Here is a 20,002-nt window from a genome sequence, read left to right as displayed (position 1 = left end):
CTCGTGCGTGTGTCGCGTCACTCTCACACTAACACGTCATGTCTCGCCGAACAAACGCGTCAGTGACGCTGATCTCCTCGTCAGTGACGTCACTCTTGTCTCCGCAGACACATCGAGAACTGGACTGGACTGCAGACGCTCAGGGACGTGGACATGGAACTATACTCTGGCCTGCAGAGACTGTGAGTAAAACATCAAATATTTGGAGTTTTAGAGAATATTTCTGGGGTTTTTCTGTTTGTGTTTCTGATAAAAGTGTAGTTTTTGTTTCACTACAGGAGTCAACGTGTAAAGTTACACGCAGTAGTATTACTCGAGGAGTAGTATTACTTCGGTGACTCATGGAGTAATACTATTGTGACTTGCGGAGTAATACTACGGTGATTCGTGGAGTAATACTATTGTGACTCGTGGAGTAATACATCTGTGACTCACGGAGTAAAACTTCTGTGACTCACGGAGTAATATTACGGTGACTCACATAGTGATACTACGGTGATTCGTGGAGTAATACTACTGTGACTCGTGGAGTAAAACATCTGTGACTCACGGAGTAATACTTCTGTGACTCACGGAGTAATATTACGGTGACTCACATAGTAATATTACGGTGATACGTGGAGTAATACTACGGTGATTCGTGGAGTAATACTACTGTGACTCGTGGAGTAATACATCTGTGACTCACGGGGTAATACTTCTGTGACTCACGGAGTAATATTACGGTGACTCACATAGTAATATTACGGTGATACGTGGAGTAATACTACTGTGACTCGTGGAGTAATACATCTGTGACTCACGGAGTAATACTTCTGTGACTCACGGAGTAATATTACGGTGACTCACATAGTAATACTACGGTGATTCGTGGAGTAATACTACTGTGACTCGTGGAGTAAAACATCTGTGACTCACGGAGTAATACTTCTGTGACTCAAGGAGTAATATTACGGTGACTCACATAGTAATACTACGGTGATTCGTGGAGTAATACTACTGTGACTCGTGGAGTAATACATCTGTGACTCACGGGGTAATACTTCTGTGACTCACGGAGTAATATTACGGTGACTCACATAGTAATATTACGGTGATACGTGGAGTAATACTACTGTGACTCGTGGAGTAATACATCTGTGACTCACGGAGTAATACTTCTGTGACTCATGGAGTAATATTACGGTGACTCACATAGTAATACTACGGTGATTCGTGGAGTAATACTACTGTGACTCGTGGAGTAATACATCTGTGACTCACGGAGTAATACTTCTTTGACTCACGGAGTAATATTACGGTGACTCACATAGTAATATTACGGTGATACGTGGAGTAATACTACTGTGACTCGTGGAGTAATACATCTGTGACTCACGGAGTAATACTTCTGTGACTCACGGAGTAATATTACGGTGACTCACATAGTAATACTACGGTGATTCGTGGAGTAATACTACTGTGACTCGTGGAGTAATACATCTGTGACTCACGGAGTAATACTTCTGTGACTCACGGAGTAATATTACGGTGACTCACATAGTAATATTACGGTGATACGTGGAGTAATACTACTGTGACTCGTGGAGTAATACATCTGTGACTCACGGAGTAATACTTCTGTGACTCACGGAGTAATATTACGGTGACTCACATAGTAATACTATTGTGACTTGCGGAGTAATACTACGGTGACTCGTGGAGTAATACATCTGTGACTCACGGGGTAATACTTCTGTGACTCACGGAGTAATATTACGGTGACTCACATAGTAATATTACGGTGATACGTGGAGTAATACTACTGTGACTCGTGGAGTAATACATCTGTGACTCACGGAGTAATACTTCTGTGACTCATGGAGTAATATTACGGTGACTCACATAGTAATACTACGGTGATTCGTGGAGTAATACTACTGTGACTCGTGGAGTAATACATCTGTGACTCACGGAGTAATACTTCTTTGACTCACGGAGTAATATTACGGTGACTCACATAGTAATATTACGGTGATACGTGGAGTAATACTACTGTGACTCGTGGAGTAATACATCTGTGACTCACGGAGTAATACTTCTGTGACTCACGGAGTAATATTACGGTGACTCACATAGTAATACTACGGTGATTCGTGGAGTAATACTACTGTGACTCGTGGAGTAATACATCTGTGACTCACGGAGTAATACTTCTGTGACTCACGGAGTAATATTACGGTGACTCACATAGTAATATTACGGTGATACGTGGAGTAATACTACTGTGACTCGTGGAGTAATACATCTGTGACTCACGGAGTAATACTTCTGTGACTCACGGAGTAATATTACGGTGACTCACATAGTAATATTACGGTGATACGTGGAGTAATACTACTGTGACTCGTGGAGTAATACATCTGTGACTCACGGAGTAATACTTCTGTGACACACGGAGTAATATTATGGTGACTCACATAGTGATACTACGGTGATTCGTGGAGTAATACTACTGTGACTCGTGGAGTAATACATCTGTGACTCACGGAGTAATACTTCTGTGACTCACGGAGTAATATTACGGTGAATAGCTAAGTAATACTACTGTGACTCCTGGAGTAATACATCTGTGACTTGCGGAGTAATACTACGGTGACTCACAGAGTAATACTACGGTGATTTGTGGAGTAATACTACTGTGACTCACATGATTCACATGATTGTCTGCGAGTCACATGATCGTCTGCGAGTCACATGATCGTCTGCGAGTCACATGATCGTCTGCGAGTCACATGATCGTCTGTGAGTCACATGATCGTCTGAGAGTCACATGATCGTCTGAGAGTCACATGATCGTCTGCGAGTCACATGATCGTCTGAGAGTCACATGATCGTCTGAGAGTCACATGATCGTCTGAGAGTCACATGATCGTCTGATCGTCACATGATCGTCTGAGAGTCACATGATCGTCTGAGAGTCACATGATCGTCTGATCGTCACATGATCGTCTGCTCGTCACATGATCGTCTGAGAGTCACATGATCGTCTGAGAGTCACATGATCGTCTGCTCGTCTCATGATCGTCTGATCGTCACATGATCGTCTGAGAGTCACATGATCGTCTGAGAGTCACATGATCGTCTGATCGTCACATGATCGTCTGCTCGTCACATGATCGTCTGAGAGTCACATGATCGTCTGCTCGTCACATGATCGTCTGAGAGTCACATGATCGTCTGCGAGTCACATGATCGTCTGAGAGTCACATGATCGTCTGAGAGTCACATGATCATCTGAGAGTCACATGATCGTCTGAGAGTCACATGATCGTCTGAGAGTCACATGATTGTCTGCTCGTCACATGATCGTCTGAGAGTCACATGATCGTCTGCTCGTCACATGATCGTCTGATCGTCTCATGATCGTCTGCTCGTCTCATGATCGTCTGATCGTCACATGATCGTCTGCTCGTCTCATGATCGTCTGATCGTCACATGATCGTCTGATCGTCACATGATCGTCTGATCGTCACATGATCGTCTGCTCGTCTCATGATCGTCTGATCGTCACATGATCGTCTGCTCGTCACATGATCGTCTGAGAGTCACATGATCGTCTGATCGTCACATGATCGTCTGAGAGTCACATGATCGTCTGAGAGTCACATGATCGTCTGATCGTCACATGATCGTCTGATCGTCTCATGATCGTCTGATCGTCACATGATCTTCTGAGAGTCACATGATCTTCTGAGAGTCACATGATCGTCTGATCGTCACATGATCGTCTGATCGTCACATGATCGTCTGCTCGTCTCATGATCGTCTGCTCGTCTCATGATCGTCTGATCGTCACATGATCGTCTGCTCGTCACATGATCGTCTGCTCGTCACATGATCGTCTGCTCGTCACATGATCGTCTGATCGTCTCATGATCGTCTGATCGTCACATGATCGTCTGCTCGTCTCATGATCGTCTGATCGTCACATGATCGTCTGATCGTCACATGATCGTCTGATCGTCACATGATCGTCTGAGAGTCACATGATCGTCTGAGAGTCACATGATCGTCTGATCGTCACATGATCGTCTGATCGTCTCATGATCGTCTGATCGTCACATGATCTTCTGAGAGTCACATGATCGTCTGATCGTCACATGATCGTCTGATCGTCACATGATCGTCTGATCGTCACATGATCGTCTGCTCGTCTCATGATCGTCTGATCGTCACATGATCGTCTGCTCGTCACATGATCGTCTGAGAGTCACATGATCGTCTGATCGTCACATGATCGTCTGAGAGTCACATGATCGTCTGAGAGTCACATGATCGTCTGATCGTCACATGATCGTCTGATCGTCTCATGATCGTCTGATCGTCACATGATCGTCTGCTCGTCTCATGATCGTCTGATCGTCACATGATCGTCTGAGAGTCACATGATCGTCTGAGAGTCACATGATCGTCTGATCGTCACATGATCGTCTGAGAGTCACATGATCGTCTGAGAGTCACATGATCGTCTGAGAGTCACATGATCGTCTGATCGTCACATGATCGTCTGAGAGTCACATGATCGTCTGAGAGTCACATGATCGTCTGAGAGTCACATGATCGTCTGCGAGTCACATGATCGTCTGATCGTCACATGATCGTCTGAGAGTCACATGATCGTCTGAGAGTCACATGATCGTCTGAGAGTCACATGATCGTCTGATCGTCACATGATCGTCTGATCGTCTCATGATCGTCTGATCGTCACATGATCTTCTGAGAGTCACATGATCGTCTGATCGTCACATGATCGTCTGATCGTCACATGATCGTCTGATCGTCACATGATCGTCTGCTCGTCTCATGATCGTCTGATCGTCACATGATCGTCTGAGAGTCACATGATCGTCTGAGAGTCACATGATCGTCTGATCGTCACATGATCGTCTGAGAGTCACATGATCGTCTGCTCGTCACATGATCGTCTGCTCGTCACATGATCGTCTGAGAGTCACATGATCGTCTGATCGTCACATGATCGTCTGAGAGTCACATGATCGTCTGAGAGTCACATGATCGTCTGAGAGTCACATGATCGTCTGCGAGTCACATGATCGTCTGTGAGTCACATGATCGTCTGCGAGTCACATGATCGTCTGCGAGTCACATGATCACCTGCGAGTCACATGATCGTCTGCGAGTCACATGATCGTCTGCGAGTCACATGATCGTCTGCGAGTCACATGATCGTCTGCGAGTCACATGATCACCTGCGAGTCACATGATCACCTGCGAGTCACATGATCGTCCGCGAGTCACATGATCGTCTGCGAGTCACATGATCACCTGCGAGTCACATGATCGTCTGCGAGTCACATGATCGTCTGCGAGTCACATGATCACCTGCGAGTCACATGATCGTCTGCGAGTCACATGATCGTCTGCGAGTCACATGATCACCTGCGAGTCACATGATCGTCTGCGAGTCACATGATCGTCCGCGAGTCACATGATCGTCTGCGAGTCACATGATCACCTGCAAGTCACATGATCACCTGCGAGTCACATGATCGTCTGCGAGTCACATGATCGTCCGCGAGTCACATGATCGTCTGCGAGTCACATGATCACCTGCGAGTCACATGATCGTCTGCGAGTCACATGATCACCTGCGAGTCACATGATCGTCTGCGAGTCACATGATCGTCTGCGAGTCACATGATCGTCTGTGAGTCACATGATCGTCTGTGAGTCACATGATCGTCTGATCGTCACATGATCGTCTGATCGTCACATGATCGTCTGATCGTCACATGATCGTCTGATCGTCACATGATCGTCTGATCGTCACATGATCGTCTGCGAGTCACATGATCGTCTGCGAGTCACATGATCGTCCGCAAGTCACATGATCGTCTGCGAGTCACATGATCGTCTGCGAGTCACATGATCGTCTGTGAGTCACATGATCGTCTGTGAGTCACATGATCGTCCGCAAGTCACATGATCGTCTGCGAGTCACATGATCGTCTGCGAGTCACATGATTGGCTGAGAGTCACATGATCGTCTGCGAGTCACATGATTGGCTGAGAGTCACATGATCGTCTGCGAGTCACATGATTGGCTGAGAGTCACATGATCGTCTGCGAGTCACATGATCGTCTGCGAGTCACATGATTGGCTGAGAGTCACATGATCGTCTGCGAGTCACATGATCTATGTGAGTCACATGATCTTCTGCGAGTCACATGATCGTCTGCGAGTCACATGATCGTCTGTGAGTCACATGATCGTCTGTGAGTCACATGATCGTCTGTGAGTCACATGATTGGCTGAGAGTCACATGATCGTCTGCGAGTCACATGATCTATGTGAGTCACATGATCTTCTGCGAGTCACATGATCGTCTGTGAGTCACATGATCATCTGTGAGTCACATGATCGTCTGCGAGTCACATGATCGTCTGTGAGTCACATGATCGTCTGTGAGTTACATGATTGGCTGAGAGTCACATGATCGTCTGCGAGTCACATGATCTATGTGAGTCACATGATCTTCTGCGAGTCACATGATCGTCTGCGAGTCACATGATCTTCTGCGAGTCACATGATCATCTGCGAGTCACATGATCGTCTGAGAGTCACATGATCATCTGCGAGTCACATGATCATCTGCGAGTCACATGATCGTCTGCGAGTCACATGATCACCTGCGAGTCACATGATCGTCTGCGAGTCACATGATCGTCTGCGAGTCACATGATCGCCTGCGAGTCACATGATCGTCTGCGAGTCACATGATCGCCTGCGAGTCACATGATCACCTGCGAGTCACATGATCGTCTGCGAGTCACATGATCGTCCGCGAGTCACATGATCGTCTGCGAGTCACATGATCACCTGCGAGTCACATGATCACCTGCGAGTCACATGATCGTCTGCGAGTCACATGATCACCTGCGAGTCACATGATCGTCTGCGAGTCACATGATCACCTGCGAGTCACATGATCGTCTGCGAGTCACATGATCGTCTGCGAGTCACATGATCGTCTGCGAGTCACATGATCGTCTGCGAGTCACATGATCGCCTGCGAGTCACATGATCGTCTGCGAGTCACATGATCGTCCGCAAGTCACATGATCGTCTGTGAGTCACATGATTGGCTGAGAGTCACATGATCATCTGTGAGTCACATGATTGGCTGAGAGTCACATGATCATCTGTGAGTCACATGATTGGCTGAGAGTCACATGATCATCTGTGAGTCACATGATTGGCTGAGAGTCACATGATCATCTGTGAGTCACATGATTGGCTGAGAGTCACATGATCATCTGCGAGTCACATGATCATCTGCGAGTCACATGATCGTCCGCAAGTCACATGATCGTCTGCGAGTCACATGATCGTCTGCGAGTCACATGATCGTCTGTGAGTCACATGATCGTCTGATCGTCACATGATCGTCTGATCGTCACATGATCGTCTGCGAGTCACATGATCGTCTGCGAGTCACATGATCGTCCGCAAGTCACATGATCGTCTGCGAGTCACATGATCGTCTGCGAGTCACATGATCGTCTGTGAGTCACATGATCGTCTGTGAGTCACATGATCGTCCGCAAGTCACATGATCGTCTGCGAGTCACATGATCGTCTGCGAGTCACATGATTGGCTGAGAGTCACATGATCGTCTGCGAGTCACATGATCTATGTGAGTCACATGATCTTCTGCGAGTCACATGATCGTCTGCGAGTCACATGATCGTCTGTGAGTCACATGATCGTCTGCGAGTCACATGATCTTCTGTGAGTCACATGATCATCTGCGAGTCACATGATCGTCTGCGAGTCACATGATCTTCTGTGAGTCACATGATCATCTGCGAGTCACATGATCATCTGCGAGTCACATGATCATCTGTGAGTCACATGATCGTCTGCGAGTCACATGATCGTCTGCGAGTCACATGATCGTCTGTGAGTCACATGATCATCTGTGAGTCACATGATTGGCTGAGAGTCACATGATTGGCTGAGAGTCACATGATCGTCTGCGAGTCACATGATCTTCTGTGAGTCACATGATCGTCTGTGAGTCACATGATTGGCTGAGAGTCACATGATCGTCTGCGAGTCACATGATCTATGTGAGTCACATGATCGTCTGTGAGTCACATGATTGGCTGAGAGTCACATGATCGTCTGCGAGTCACATGATCTATGTGAGTCACATGATCGTCTGTGAGTCACATGATTGGCTGAGAGTCACATGATCGTCTGAGAGTCACATGATTGGCTGAGAGTCACATGATCTTCTGTGAGTCACATGATCGTCTGTGAGTCACATGATCGTCTGTGAGTCACATGATCGTCCGCAAGTCACATGATCGTCTGCGAGTCACATGATCGTCTGTGAGTCACATGATCATCTGTGAGTCACATGATCGTCTGCGAGTCACATGATCGTCTGTGAGTCACATGATCGTCTGTGAGTCACATGATTGGCTGAGAGTCACATGATCGTCTGCGAGTCACATGATCTTCTGTGAGTCACATGATCGTCTGTGAGTCACATGATTGGCTGAGAGTCACATGATCGTCTGCGAGTCACATGATCTATGTGAGTCACATGATCGTCTGTGAGTCACATGATTGGCTGAGAGTCACATGATCGTCTGAGAGTCACATGATTGGCTGAGAGTCACATGATCGTCTGAGAGTCACATGATTGGCTGAGAGTTGGATCAAGAATCATTTCACTTTGGTCTCGATCTTTTCTCTCTTGAATTTAAAAGACGACGACGGTCCTGTAGTTCAAGATGGCCGCCTCAGCGATGGTTCCTGTTGTGTTTAGATTCGTGACACGTTTGTTCTCTTGTTTTTCACAATATATTAGTTAAGAAAAATATATTTTGACATGGAATTAGAGAAAATATTTGTATTATTTCACTTCATCTTTAAAAACAAACAAAAAACAACATTTCAATGAAGAAATTCAACCTTTAAACATTCAATTCCTTCTCCTGACGTGGAAATACTGAACCTGGTTCAAACAGTTCCACGTGAAAACGTTGATTCAGACTCTGAAGAGGAACCGGAACAGAGACTCGCTTCCTGCCGACGACGAGGCGGAGATCTACTGTAACGACTCGAGTTCACAATCTTTCATCAAAGCAGCTTCAAAGAGAATTTCTATTCTGGTCGGGCTCCAGGGTGAGAAGTTGGAATCAGCAGCAGAGAGAGTGACGCAGAAACAACGCGATAATGAAGCGTCCATCGATCCTCATGAAGCTTCAAACTCTCAGAACAAAACATACTTTAAAGAACGTCGACCTCAGAAAACAGACGACGGTCGTGACGAAGGAAAGTTTAGAAAATAAATTGAACCAAGAAAAACTTGTTTTGTACTTTGTTCTTTTATTAAACATGATTCCATCGAAATCTCTCAACTCTTTATCGTGAGATCATGAGACGTCAGGATTGATGTGTCGTGATGTGTCGGTGAAGCTTCATGAAACAGTTTCATGTTGTTCAGAGGTCAGTAGGTGGCGCCATCGGTTTAAAAATGATGTTTCATTAGAACACTTGTTCAAGACATATAGTGCAGAGACGCCATCTAGTGGACTCTGAAGATAATGACACTGTTTCATGAAGCTTCATCGACACATCACTACCACCTAGTGGACTCTGAAGATAATGACACTGTTTCATGAAGCTTCATCAACACATCACTTTTGCGCTTGATGGAGTCTACTGACTCCTTTAAGAAACATCTTAAGACGTTTCTATTTGTTCAGGCTTTTCCTTGAATTTCTCGAACTCCTGTGTTGTTCTCAGTATTATCTTGATCTTTGAAGTATGTACTGTTTTGAGTATTGTTTTGATTGTTAAAGCGCTTTGTGACCCTGGTCTCGAAAAGCGCTATATAAATATATATTACTTACTTACTTACTTACCATCTAGTCGACTCTGAAGATAATGACACTGTTTCATGAAGCTTCATCAACACATCACTACCATCTAGTGGACGCTGAAGATAATGACACTGTTTCATGAAGCTTCATCAACACATCACTACCATCTAGTGGACTCTGAAGATAATGACACTGTTTCATGAAGCTTCATCAACACATCACTGCCATCTAGTCGACTCTGAAGATAATGACACTGTTTCATGAAGCTTCATCAACACATCACTACCATCTAGTGGACTCTGAAGATACTGACACTGTTTCATGAAGCTTCATCAACACATCACTACCATCTAGTGGACGCTGAAGATAATGACACTGTTTCATGAAGCTTCATCAACACATCACTACCATCTAGTGGACTCTGAAGATACTGACACTGTTTCATGAAGCTTCATCAACACATCACTACCATCTAGTGGACGCTGAAGATAATGACACTGTTTCATGAAGCTTCATCAACACATCACTACCATCTAGAGGACTCTGAAGATACTGACACTGTTTCATGAAACTTCATCAACACATCACTACCATCTAGTGGACGCTGAAGATAATGACACTGTTTCATGAAGCTTCATCAACACATCACTACCATCTAGTGGACTCTGAAGATAATGACACTGTTTCATGAAGCTTCATCAACACATCACTACCATCTAGTGGACTCTGAAGATAAAGACACTGTTTCATGAAGCTTCATCAACACATCACTACCATCTAGTGGACTCTGAAGATAATGACACTGTTTCATGAAGCTTCATCAACACATCACTACCATCTAGTGGACTCTGAAGATAATGACACTGTTTCATGAAGCTTCATCAACACATCACTACCATCTAGTGGACTCTGAAGATAAAGACACTGTTTCATGAAGCTTCATCAACACATCACTACCATCTAGTGGACTCTGAAGATAATGACACTGTTTCATGAAGCTTCATCAACACATCACTACCATCTAGTCGACTCTGAAGATAATGACACTGTTTCATGAAGCTTCATCAACACATCACTACCATCTAGTCGACTCTGAAGATAATGACACTGTTTCATGAAGCTTCATCAACACATCACTACCATCTAGTCGACTCTGAAGATAATGACACTGTTTCATGAAGCTTCATCAACACATCACTACTGATGTGTTTCTATCTTGTTGTGTTCAAACCTGGATCTGATCAAACTGATCTCATTCTTTGTGTGGAAATTGTGCGACTGCAATCAACCCAGTTGTGTGTGGAGCTTTGTTTAGATTTGTTTTTAAATATTGAAACTTTAATTGTGAAAATGTTGCATTTTTTTTATTTCTAAGTCTATTATAAAAAGTCAAATAAAATAATTCCTTCATTTTGAAAATAACCTTTGATTCAATGATATAAAGAAAATATAACCTTTCAATATAGAAATAATGAATTGAATGATTAAAAATATGAAATCAATGCTAATAAATTCAACGTTGAAGACGAACATCTTCTCTGAGACTCACGTTTCCTCCTGTCGTTCCAGAACCATCATGAACTGCAGCCTGAAGGTGATCCAGGCCCGGGCGTTCGCCCAGAACCCTCACCTGCGCCACATGTGAGTCGCTCTGACGCTGATGATGTCACTGATGATGTCACTGTTGCTGTCACCAGTAATTGGGTTCGTCTTTGTGCTGCGAGAGCGAAGCAGTCAACACTGAGTCTCACCTCCGAGCAGAACCAGCAGCGTGTTCTGGCTGCAGCTCTCGGGTCGGTCCTGGTCCTGGTCCTGTGTTCAGAGCCGCTGGTGCTGATTGAAGAACAAGCGGTTCAGTGTCAGGATCGTGTTCAAGATGAATATTGTTGTTTCTTGTGATGATCTTTTATGATCTCATCTTAACATCTTGGTCACCATAGCAACGTGAACGTTGAGAGTTGACTTCGAATTTGTTGGTTTTTGTCTCTTTTGTTGTTGAATCAACGTTGACTTGAGTCTCGGATCTGATGTTTGATTGTTGACTGTCGTCAGCTGTGAGTGACAGCAGGTATTGCATCACGATGACATCATCAACCTATGACATCATCAACGATGACACCATCAACCTATGACATCATCAACCTATGACATCATCAACAATGACACCATCAACCTATGACATCATCAACCTATGACATCATCAACAATGACATCATCAACCTATGACATCATCAAAGATGACATCATCAACCTATGACATCATCAACGATGACACCATCAACCTATGACATCATCAACCTATGACATCATCAACAATGACACCATCAACCTATGACATCATCAACAATGACATCATCAACCTATGACATCATCAAAGATGACATCATCAAAGATGACATCATCAACCTATGACATCATCAACCTATGACATCATCAATGATGACATCATCAATGATGACATCATCAACGATGACATCATCAATGATGACATCATTGATGATGTCATCATCAACCTATGACATCATCAATGATGACATCATCAACGATGACATCATCAATGATGACATCATCAACGATGACATCATCAAAGATGACATCATCAACCTATGACATCATCAACCTATGACATCATCAATGATGACATCATCAATGATGACATCATCAATGATGACATCATCAACGATGACATCATCAATGATGACATCATCAACGATGACATCATCAATGATGACATCATCAACCTATGACATCATCAACCTATGACATCATCAACCTATGACATCATCAACAATGACATCATCAACCTATGACATCATCAACGATGACATCATCAACCTATGACATCATCAACCTATGACATCATCAATGATGACATCATCAACGATGACATCATCAACGATGACATCATCAACGATGACATCATCAACCTATGACATCATCAAAGATGACATCATCAAAGATGACATCATCAACAATGACATCATCAACCTATGACATCATCAACCTATGACATCATCAATGATGACATCATCAACGATGACATCATCAATGATGACATCATCAACCTATGACATCATCAACGATGACATCATCAACGATGACATCATCAACCTATGACATCATCAAAGATGACATCATCAAAGATGACATCATCAACGATGACATCATCAATGATGACATCATCAATGATGACATCATCAACGATGACATCATCAATGATGTCATAGGTTGATGATGTCATAGGTTGATGATGTCATTGTTGATGATGTCATAGGTTGATGATGTCATCATTGATGACGATGACATCATCAACCTATGACATCATCAAAGATGACATCATCAAAGATGACATCATCAACGATGACATCATCAACGATGACATCATCAATGATGACATCATCAATGATGACATCATCAACCTATGACATCATCAACAATGACATCATCAACCTATGACATCATCAACCTATGACATCATCAACCTATGACATCATCAACAATGACATCATCAACCTATGACATCATCAACCTATGACATCATCAACAATGACATCATCAACCTATGACATCATCAACCTATGACATCATCAAAGATGTCATCATCAACGATGACATCATCAACCTATGACATCATCAAAGATGACATCATCAACGATGACATCATCAATGATGACATCATCAACCTATGACATCATCAAAGATGACATCATCAAAGATGACATCATCAACGATGACATCATCAATGATGACATCATCAATGATGACATCATCAATGATGACATCATCAACCTATGACATCATCAACCTATGACATCATCAAAGATGTCATCATCAACGATGACATCATCAATGATGACATCATCAATGATGACATCATCAATGATGACATCATCAACCTATGACATCATCAACCTATGACATCATCAAAGATGTCATCATCAACGATGACATCATCAACGATGACATCATCAACGATGACATCATCAATGATGACATCATCAACGATGACATCATCAATGATGACATCATCAATGATGACATCATCAACGATGACATCATCAATGATGACATCATCAATGATGACATCATCAATGATGACATCATCAACCTATGACATCATCAACCTATGACATCATCAATTATGACATCATCAATGATGACATCATGGCTCGAAGCCGTCGTAGTCTTAGGTTAAAACCATCGTTAGTGTCTCACAACCACAACAAACTACACACACCAAACACAAGCAAACATAATTAAACACATACACAACATATCTCACTGAAACACAACCATGAACACAATAAAGCACACTAACACACACAAATCCACTCCTAAACACTTGAACACACTTGTGTTGCTCACACAACTACACACTAGAATGTGTGAATACACAGTTTTATGCGACACTTGGTCACAGGAAGTCGTTTCTAAGATGTTTGAACTCCGGCCACCAGGGGGAGCACAAACATGTTTACCTGCTCAAGTGTTCGGAGCAGATTATCGACTCCCTGGTTGTGTTCGCGTCTCAAAATAAACGTCATTAACGAGGAACTCGGAGTCACTTTCATGGGCTTAACGGTCCCGTGTGATTCCTGCGCCAGAGTGTCTCGTCTGAGGAGTCGCAGCCAGAGACCACATTAGTAGATGAACCCACCATGATTAACTGCTGCTGCTAATGTGTTACAACTTCTGGACCGGTTCTGACTCGCCCGAGGTCGTCCTGGTTCTGGTCCCATGAGAGGTGCTGAACAGATGGAGCTGAGAGAGTCTGGATCAGAACCGACTGGATCTTGAGTGATGAACTTCTCTGAGCGTCTTCATCTTCATTTCATTTAAATAAATCTGCAGCATCTCCACAAAAATGGTTACACACTCACAATAACACAAAACTGACCAACACAAGCATCGGACTGAAGCAGTGTGTTATTGTGTGTGTGTTTTTTTCTACAAAACTTTTTGTGTGTTTGTTTGTGAGAGCTTGTGTGCGTCTGTCTATACTGTGTTTGTGTCTGTGTTCATGTGTGTGTGCTTGTTTGTGTGTCTGTTTGTGTGTGTTTGTATTTGTGTATGACTGTGTATATGTGTGTTTTCATTTGTTTATGTTGCTGTGTGTAGCAGTTTATTTAGCATTTGTGACATTTTGTCATCAATGTTTGTAAAGAAGTTTCAAGGACAGGAAGTCACGAGGACAGGAAGTCACATGGACAGGAAGTCACATGGAAAGGAAGTCACATGGACAGGAAGTCACGAGGACAGGAAGTCACATGGACAGGAAGTTTGGAGGACAGGAAATAACGAGGACAGGAAGTCACATGGACCGGAAGTTTCGAGGACAGGAAGTAACAAGGACGGGAAGTAACAAGAACAGGAAGTCACAAGGACATGAAGTCGTGAGGACAGGAAGTCACATGGACATGAAGTCACAAGGACAGGAAGTCACCTGGACAGAATGTCAGGAGGACAGGAAGTCACGAGGACAGGAAGTCACATGGACCGGAAGTTTGGAGGACAGGAAATAACGAGGACAGGAAGTCACATGGACCGGAAGTTTCGAGGACAGGAAGTAACAAGGACGGGAAGTCACGAGGACATGAAGACGCAAGGACAGGAAGTCACATGGACATGAAGTCACAAGGACAGGAAGTCACAAGGACAGGAAGTCACAAAGACAGGAAGTCACGAGGACAGGAAGTCACGAGGACAGGAAGTCACGAGGACAGGAAGTCACGAGGACAGGAAGTCACAAAGACAGGAAGTCACGAGGACAGGAAGTCACGAGGACAGGAAGAGCAGCTTCAAGTAAACATGTGTCTTATTAAGTTGGCCTCACCTGCTCACCTGCTCACCTGCTCACCTGCTCACCTGCTCACCTGCTCACCTGCTCACCTGCTCACAATAACACAAAACTGACCAACACAAGCATCGGACTGAAGCAGTGTGTTATTGTGTGTGTGTTTTTTTCTACAAAACTTTTTGTGTGTTTGTTTGTGAGAGCTTGTGTGCGTCTGTCTATACTGTGTTTGTGTCTGTGTTCATGTGTGTGTGCTTGTTTGTGTGTCTGTTTGTGTGTGTTTGTATTTGTGTATGACTGTGTATATGTGTGTTTTCATTTGTTTATGTTGCTGTGTGTAGCAGTTTATTTAGCATTTGTGACATTTTGTCATCAATGTTTGTAAAGAAGTTTCAAGGACAGGAAGTCACGAGGACAGGAAGTCACATGGACAGGAAGTCACATGGAAAGGAAGTCACATGGACAGGAAGTCACGAGGACAGGAAGTCACATGGACAGGAAGTTTGGAGGACAGGAAATAACGAGGACAGGAAGTCACATGGACCGGAAGTTTCGAGGACAGGAAGTAACAAGGACGGGAAGTAACAAGAACAGGAAGTCACAAGGACATGAAGTCGTGAGGACAGGAAGTCACATGGACATGAAGTCACAAGGACAGGAAGTCACCTGGACAGAATGTCAGGAGGACAGGAAGTCACGAGGACAGGAAGTCACATGGACCGGAAGTTTGGAGGACAGGAAATAACGAGGACAGGAAGTCACATGGACCGGAAGTTTCGAGGACAGGAAGTAACAAGGACGGGAAGTCACGAGGACATGAAGACGCAAGGACAGGAAGTCACATGGACATGAAGTCACAAGGACAGGAAGTCACAAGGACAGGAAGTCACAAAGACAGGAAGTCACGAGGACAGGAAGTCACGAGGACAGGAAGTCACGAGGACAGGAAGTCACGAGGACAGGAAGTCACAAAGACAGGAAGTCACGAGGACAGGAAGTCACGAGGACAGGAAGAGCAGCTTCAAGTAAACATGTGTCTTATTAAGTTGGCCTCACCTGCTCACCTGCTCACCTGCTCACCTGCTCACCTGCTCACCTGCTCACCTGCTCACCTGCACGAGAAGTGACATTTGGAATTAAAGACATGGAGCCGGGCCGTTAATGAGCGTCTTCCTCGGCGGGGTTTGACCTTTTGAGACTCCCTGGAGATTTATTGGACAGTTCTCTCTCGGCAGCTCCGGAGCGTCCGGCGCTGACCTTTACCGTGACATCAGGACGAGCGCCGCCAGACAGCAGAGCGTCACCCCGCAGGTGTCTGAGGGCGACCCAGCCGTCCTGACGGCTGCTTGGCTGCTTCCTGGCTGAGTCCCAGCGTGAGTCAGACCTGAAGACGTCCAGGAACGCCTTCGTGGAATGTCATCGGCTGAACTTTCCGGAGACGCTGAGACGAAGAGACCGAAGGTTAAGGACAAGATTTCAGGAGACGTTATAAAGAGGAGCAGCTGGAAAGGAGGGAAAGAAAAAATACTGTTGTCAGAACATGTTAGCAGCTCGTAGCTCTCCGGAACATTCCCAGACCAGAGGAATTGAGGCGTAATAGTTCAGACGGTTGTCGTAGTTTCTCTGTCGTCTCTGAACAAGACACTCGTTGCTCCTGATCTGGCGGCTGCGTCGCGGCCTACTGCCATCAGTGTGACTGGATGCACTTTTATACCATTTTATCATAACTTTGACCATTGATTAGTCCAGCTTCGGATCATTAACCCGTGAGTCATATAAGTGACTCATTTTGAGAGCGACTCTTTCACGCTCGTCCTCCTCGAACCTCGTTCATCTGCTGATTCTTCAACAACACAAACACACAAATAACACACCTGTGTGTTCGAGTCACGCGTCGACTGTGACTCAGAGTCGTGACAGGAAGTCGTACAAGTGCATGAATCATTCCATCAAACTCCAGCGACTCGTCGTGAACCTTCTCGTCTCTCCTGACGACCCAACATTAGCTTCTGCAGGATTTGAACCGTCGACACGTAAGTCTTCGTGGGAAGCAGGACTTTTTGATGGTGGAAGATTCACTGCAGATGTTTCTCTCAGTTTAGCGTCGCTCCAGGGCGGGGGGGGTGAGAGGGTGAGGGGGGAGGTTGTTGTCCTCCCACGTTCATCCTTCTTCTCTCCATCCACTGTTTCTCTCGCTTTATTAAGTTGAGTGCTGCTATAAATAACTGTCTTCTCTCTGCTGATGGTTCAATTCCTTCACTGACTCACAGAGACACTCAGGGGGGAGGGGGGGGTGAAGGGTGAGGTGAAGGGGGAGGTGAAGGGTGAGGTGAAGGGTGAGGTGAAGGGTGAGGTGAAGGGTGAAGGGTGAGGTGAAGGGTGATGTGAAGGGTGAGGTGAAGGGTGAGGTGAAGGGTGAAGTGAAGGGTGAGGTGAAGGGTGAGGTGAAGGGTGAGGTGAAGGGTGAAGGGTGAGGTGAAGGGTGAAGGGTGAGGTGAAGGGTGAGGTGAAGGGTGATGTGAAGGGTGAGGTGAAGGGTGAAGGGTGAGGTGAAGGGTGAGGTGAAGGGTGAGGTGAAGGGTGAAGGGTGAGGTGAAGGGTGAAGGGTGAGGTGAAGGGTGAGGTGAAGGGTGAGGTGAAGGGTGAGGTGAAGGGTGAGGTGAAGGGTGAGGTGAAGGGTGAAGGGTGAGGTGAAGGGTGAAGGGTGAGGTGAAGGGGGAGGTGAAGGGTGAGGTGAAGGGTGAGGTGAAGGGTGAGGTGAAGGGTGAGGTGAAGGGGGAGGTGAAGGGTGAGGTGAAGGGTGAGGTGAAGGGTGAGGTGAAGGGGGAGGTGAAGGGTGAGGTGAAGGGTGAGGTGAAGGGTGAGGTGAATGGTGAGGTGAAGGGGGAGGTGAAGGGTGAGGTGAAGGGGGAGGTGAAGGGTGAGGTGAAGGGTGAGGTGAATGGTGAGGTGAAGGGGGAGGTGAAGGGGGAGGTGAAAGGTGAGGTGAAGGGGGAGGTGAAGGGTGAGGTGAAGGGTGAGGTGAAGGGTGAGGTGAAGGGTGAGGTGAAAGGTGAGGTGAAGGGTGAGGTGAAGGGTGAGGTGAAGGGTGAGGTGAAGGGTGAGGTGAAGGGTGAGGTGAAGGGGGAGGTGAAGGGTGAAGGGTGAGGTGAAGGGTGAGGTGAAGGGTGAGGTGAAGGGGGAGGTGAAGGGTGAAGTGAAGGGTGAGGTGAAGGGTGAGGTGAAGGGTGAAGTGAAGGGGGAGGTGAAGGGTGAGGTGAAGGGTGAAGTGAAGGGGGAGGTGAAGGGTGAAGGGTGAGGTGAAGGGTGAGGTGAAGGGTGAGGTGAAGGGTGAGGTGAAGGGTGAAGTGAAGGGAGAGGTGAAGGGTGAGGTGAAGGGTGAGGTGAAGGGTGAGGTGAAGGGTGAGGTGAAGGGTGAGGTGAAGGGTGAAGTGAAGGGAGAGGTGAAGGGTGAAGTGAAGGGTGAGGTGAAGGGTGAGGTGAAGGGTGAGGTGAAGGGTGAGGTGAAGGGTGAGGTGAAGGGTGAGGTGAAGGGTGAGGTGAAGGGTGAGGTGAAGGGTGAGGTGAAGGGTGAGGTGAAGGGTGAGGTGAAGGGTGAAGTGAAGGGAGAGGTGAAGGGAGAGGTGAAAGGTGAGGTGAAGGGTGAGGTGAAGGGTGAGGTGAAGGGTGAGGTGAAGGGTGAGGTGAAGGGGGAGGTGAAGGGTGAAGGGTGAGGTGAAGGGTGAGGTGAAGGGAGAGGTGAAGGGTGAGGTGAAGGGTGAAGTGAAGGGAGAGGTGAAGGGTGAGGTGAAGGGTGAGGTGAAGGGTGAGGTGAAGGGGGAGGTGAAGGGTGAGGTGAAGGGTGAGGTGAAGGGTGAGGTGAAGGGTGAGGTGAAGGGGGAGGTGAAGGGTGAGGTGAAGGGGGAGGTGAAGGGTGAGGTGAAGGGAGAGGTGAAGGGTGAGGTGAAGGGTGAAGTGAAGGGAGAGGTGAAGGGTGAGGTGAAGGGTGAGGTGAAGGGTGAGGTGAAGGGGGAGGTGAAGGGTGAGGTGAAGGGTGAGGTGAAGGGTGAGGTGAAGGGTGAGGTGAAGGGTGAGGTGAAGGGTGAGGTGAAGGGGGAGGTGAAGGGTGAGGTGAAGGGTGAGGTGAAGGGTGAGGTGAAGGGTGAGGTGAAGGGTGAGGTGAAGGGTGAGGTGAAGGGTGAAGTGAAGGGAGAGGTGAAGGGAGAGGTGAAAGGTGAGGTGAAGGGTGAGGTGAAGGGTGAGGTGAAGGGTGAGGTGAAGGGTGAGGTGAAGGGGGAGGTGAAGGGTGAAGGGTGAGGTGAAGG

General features: G+C 46.0%; 1 protein-coding gene across 1 annotated transcript in view; it reads left to right on the top strand.

The window, feature by feature from the left end:
• Positions 1-20,002, top strand: part of LOC148076160 (NT-3 growth factor receptor-like) — a 131,009-nt gene that overhangs the window by 19,062 nt on the left and 91,945 nt on the right. Inside the window, exons 2-3 of the mRNA XM_087793114.1 lie at positions 108-182; positions 11,474-11,545. Of these exons, the coding sequence (XP_087649240.1) occupies positions 108-182; positions 11,474-11,545 (147 nt within the window). The remainder of the gene's footprint in view (positions 1-107; positions 183-11,473; positions 11,546-20,002) is intronic.

Source organism: Callionymus lyra, chromosome 6, assembly GCF_982586985.1.
Source record: "Callionymus lyra chromosome 6, fCalLyr1.hap1.1, whole genome shotgun sequence".
NCBI lineage: Eukaryota > Metazoa > Chordata > Actinopteri > Syngnathiformes > Callionymidae > Callionymus > Callionymus lyra.
This window is presented reverse-complemented; position numbering and strand designations above follow the sequence as displayed.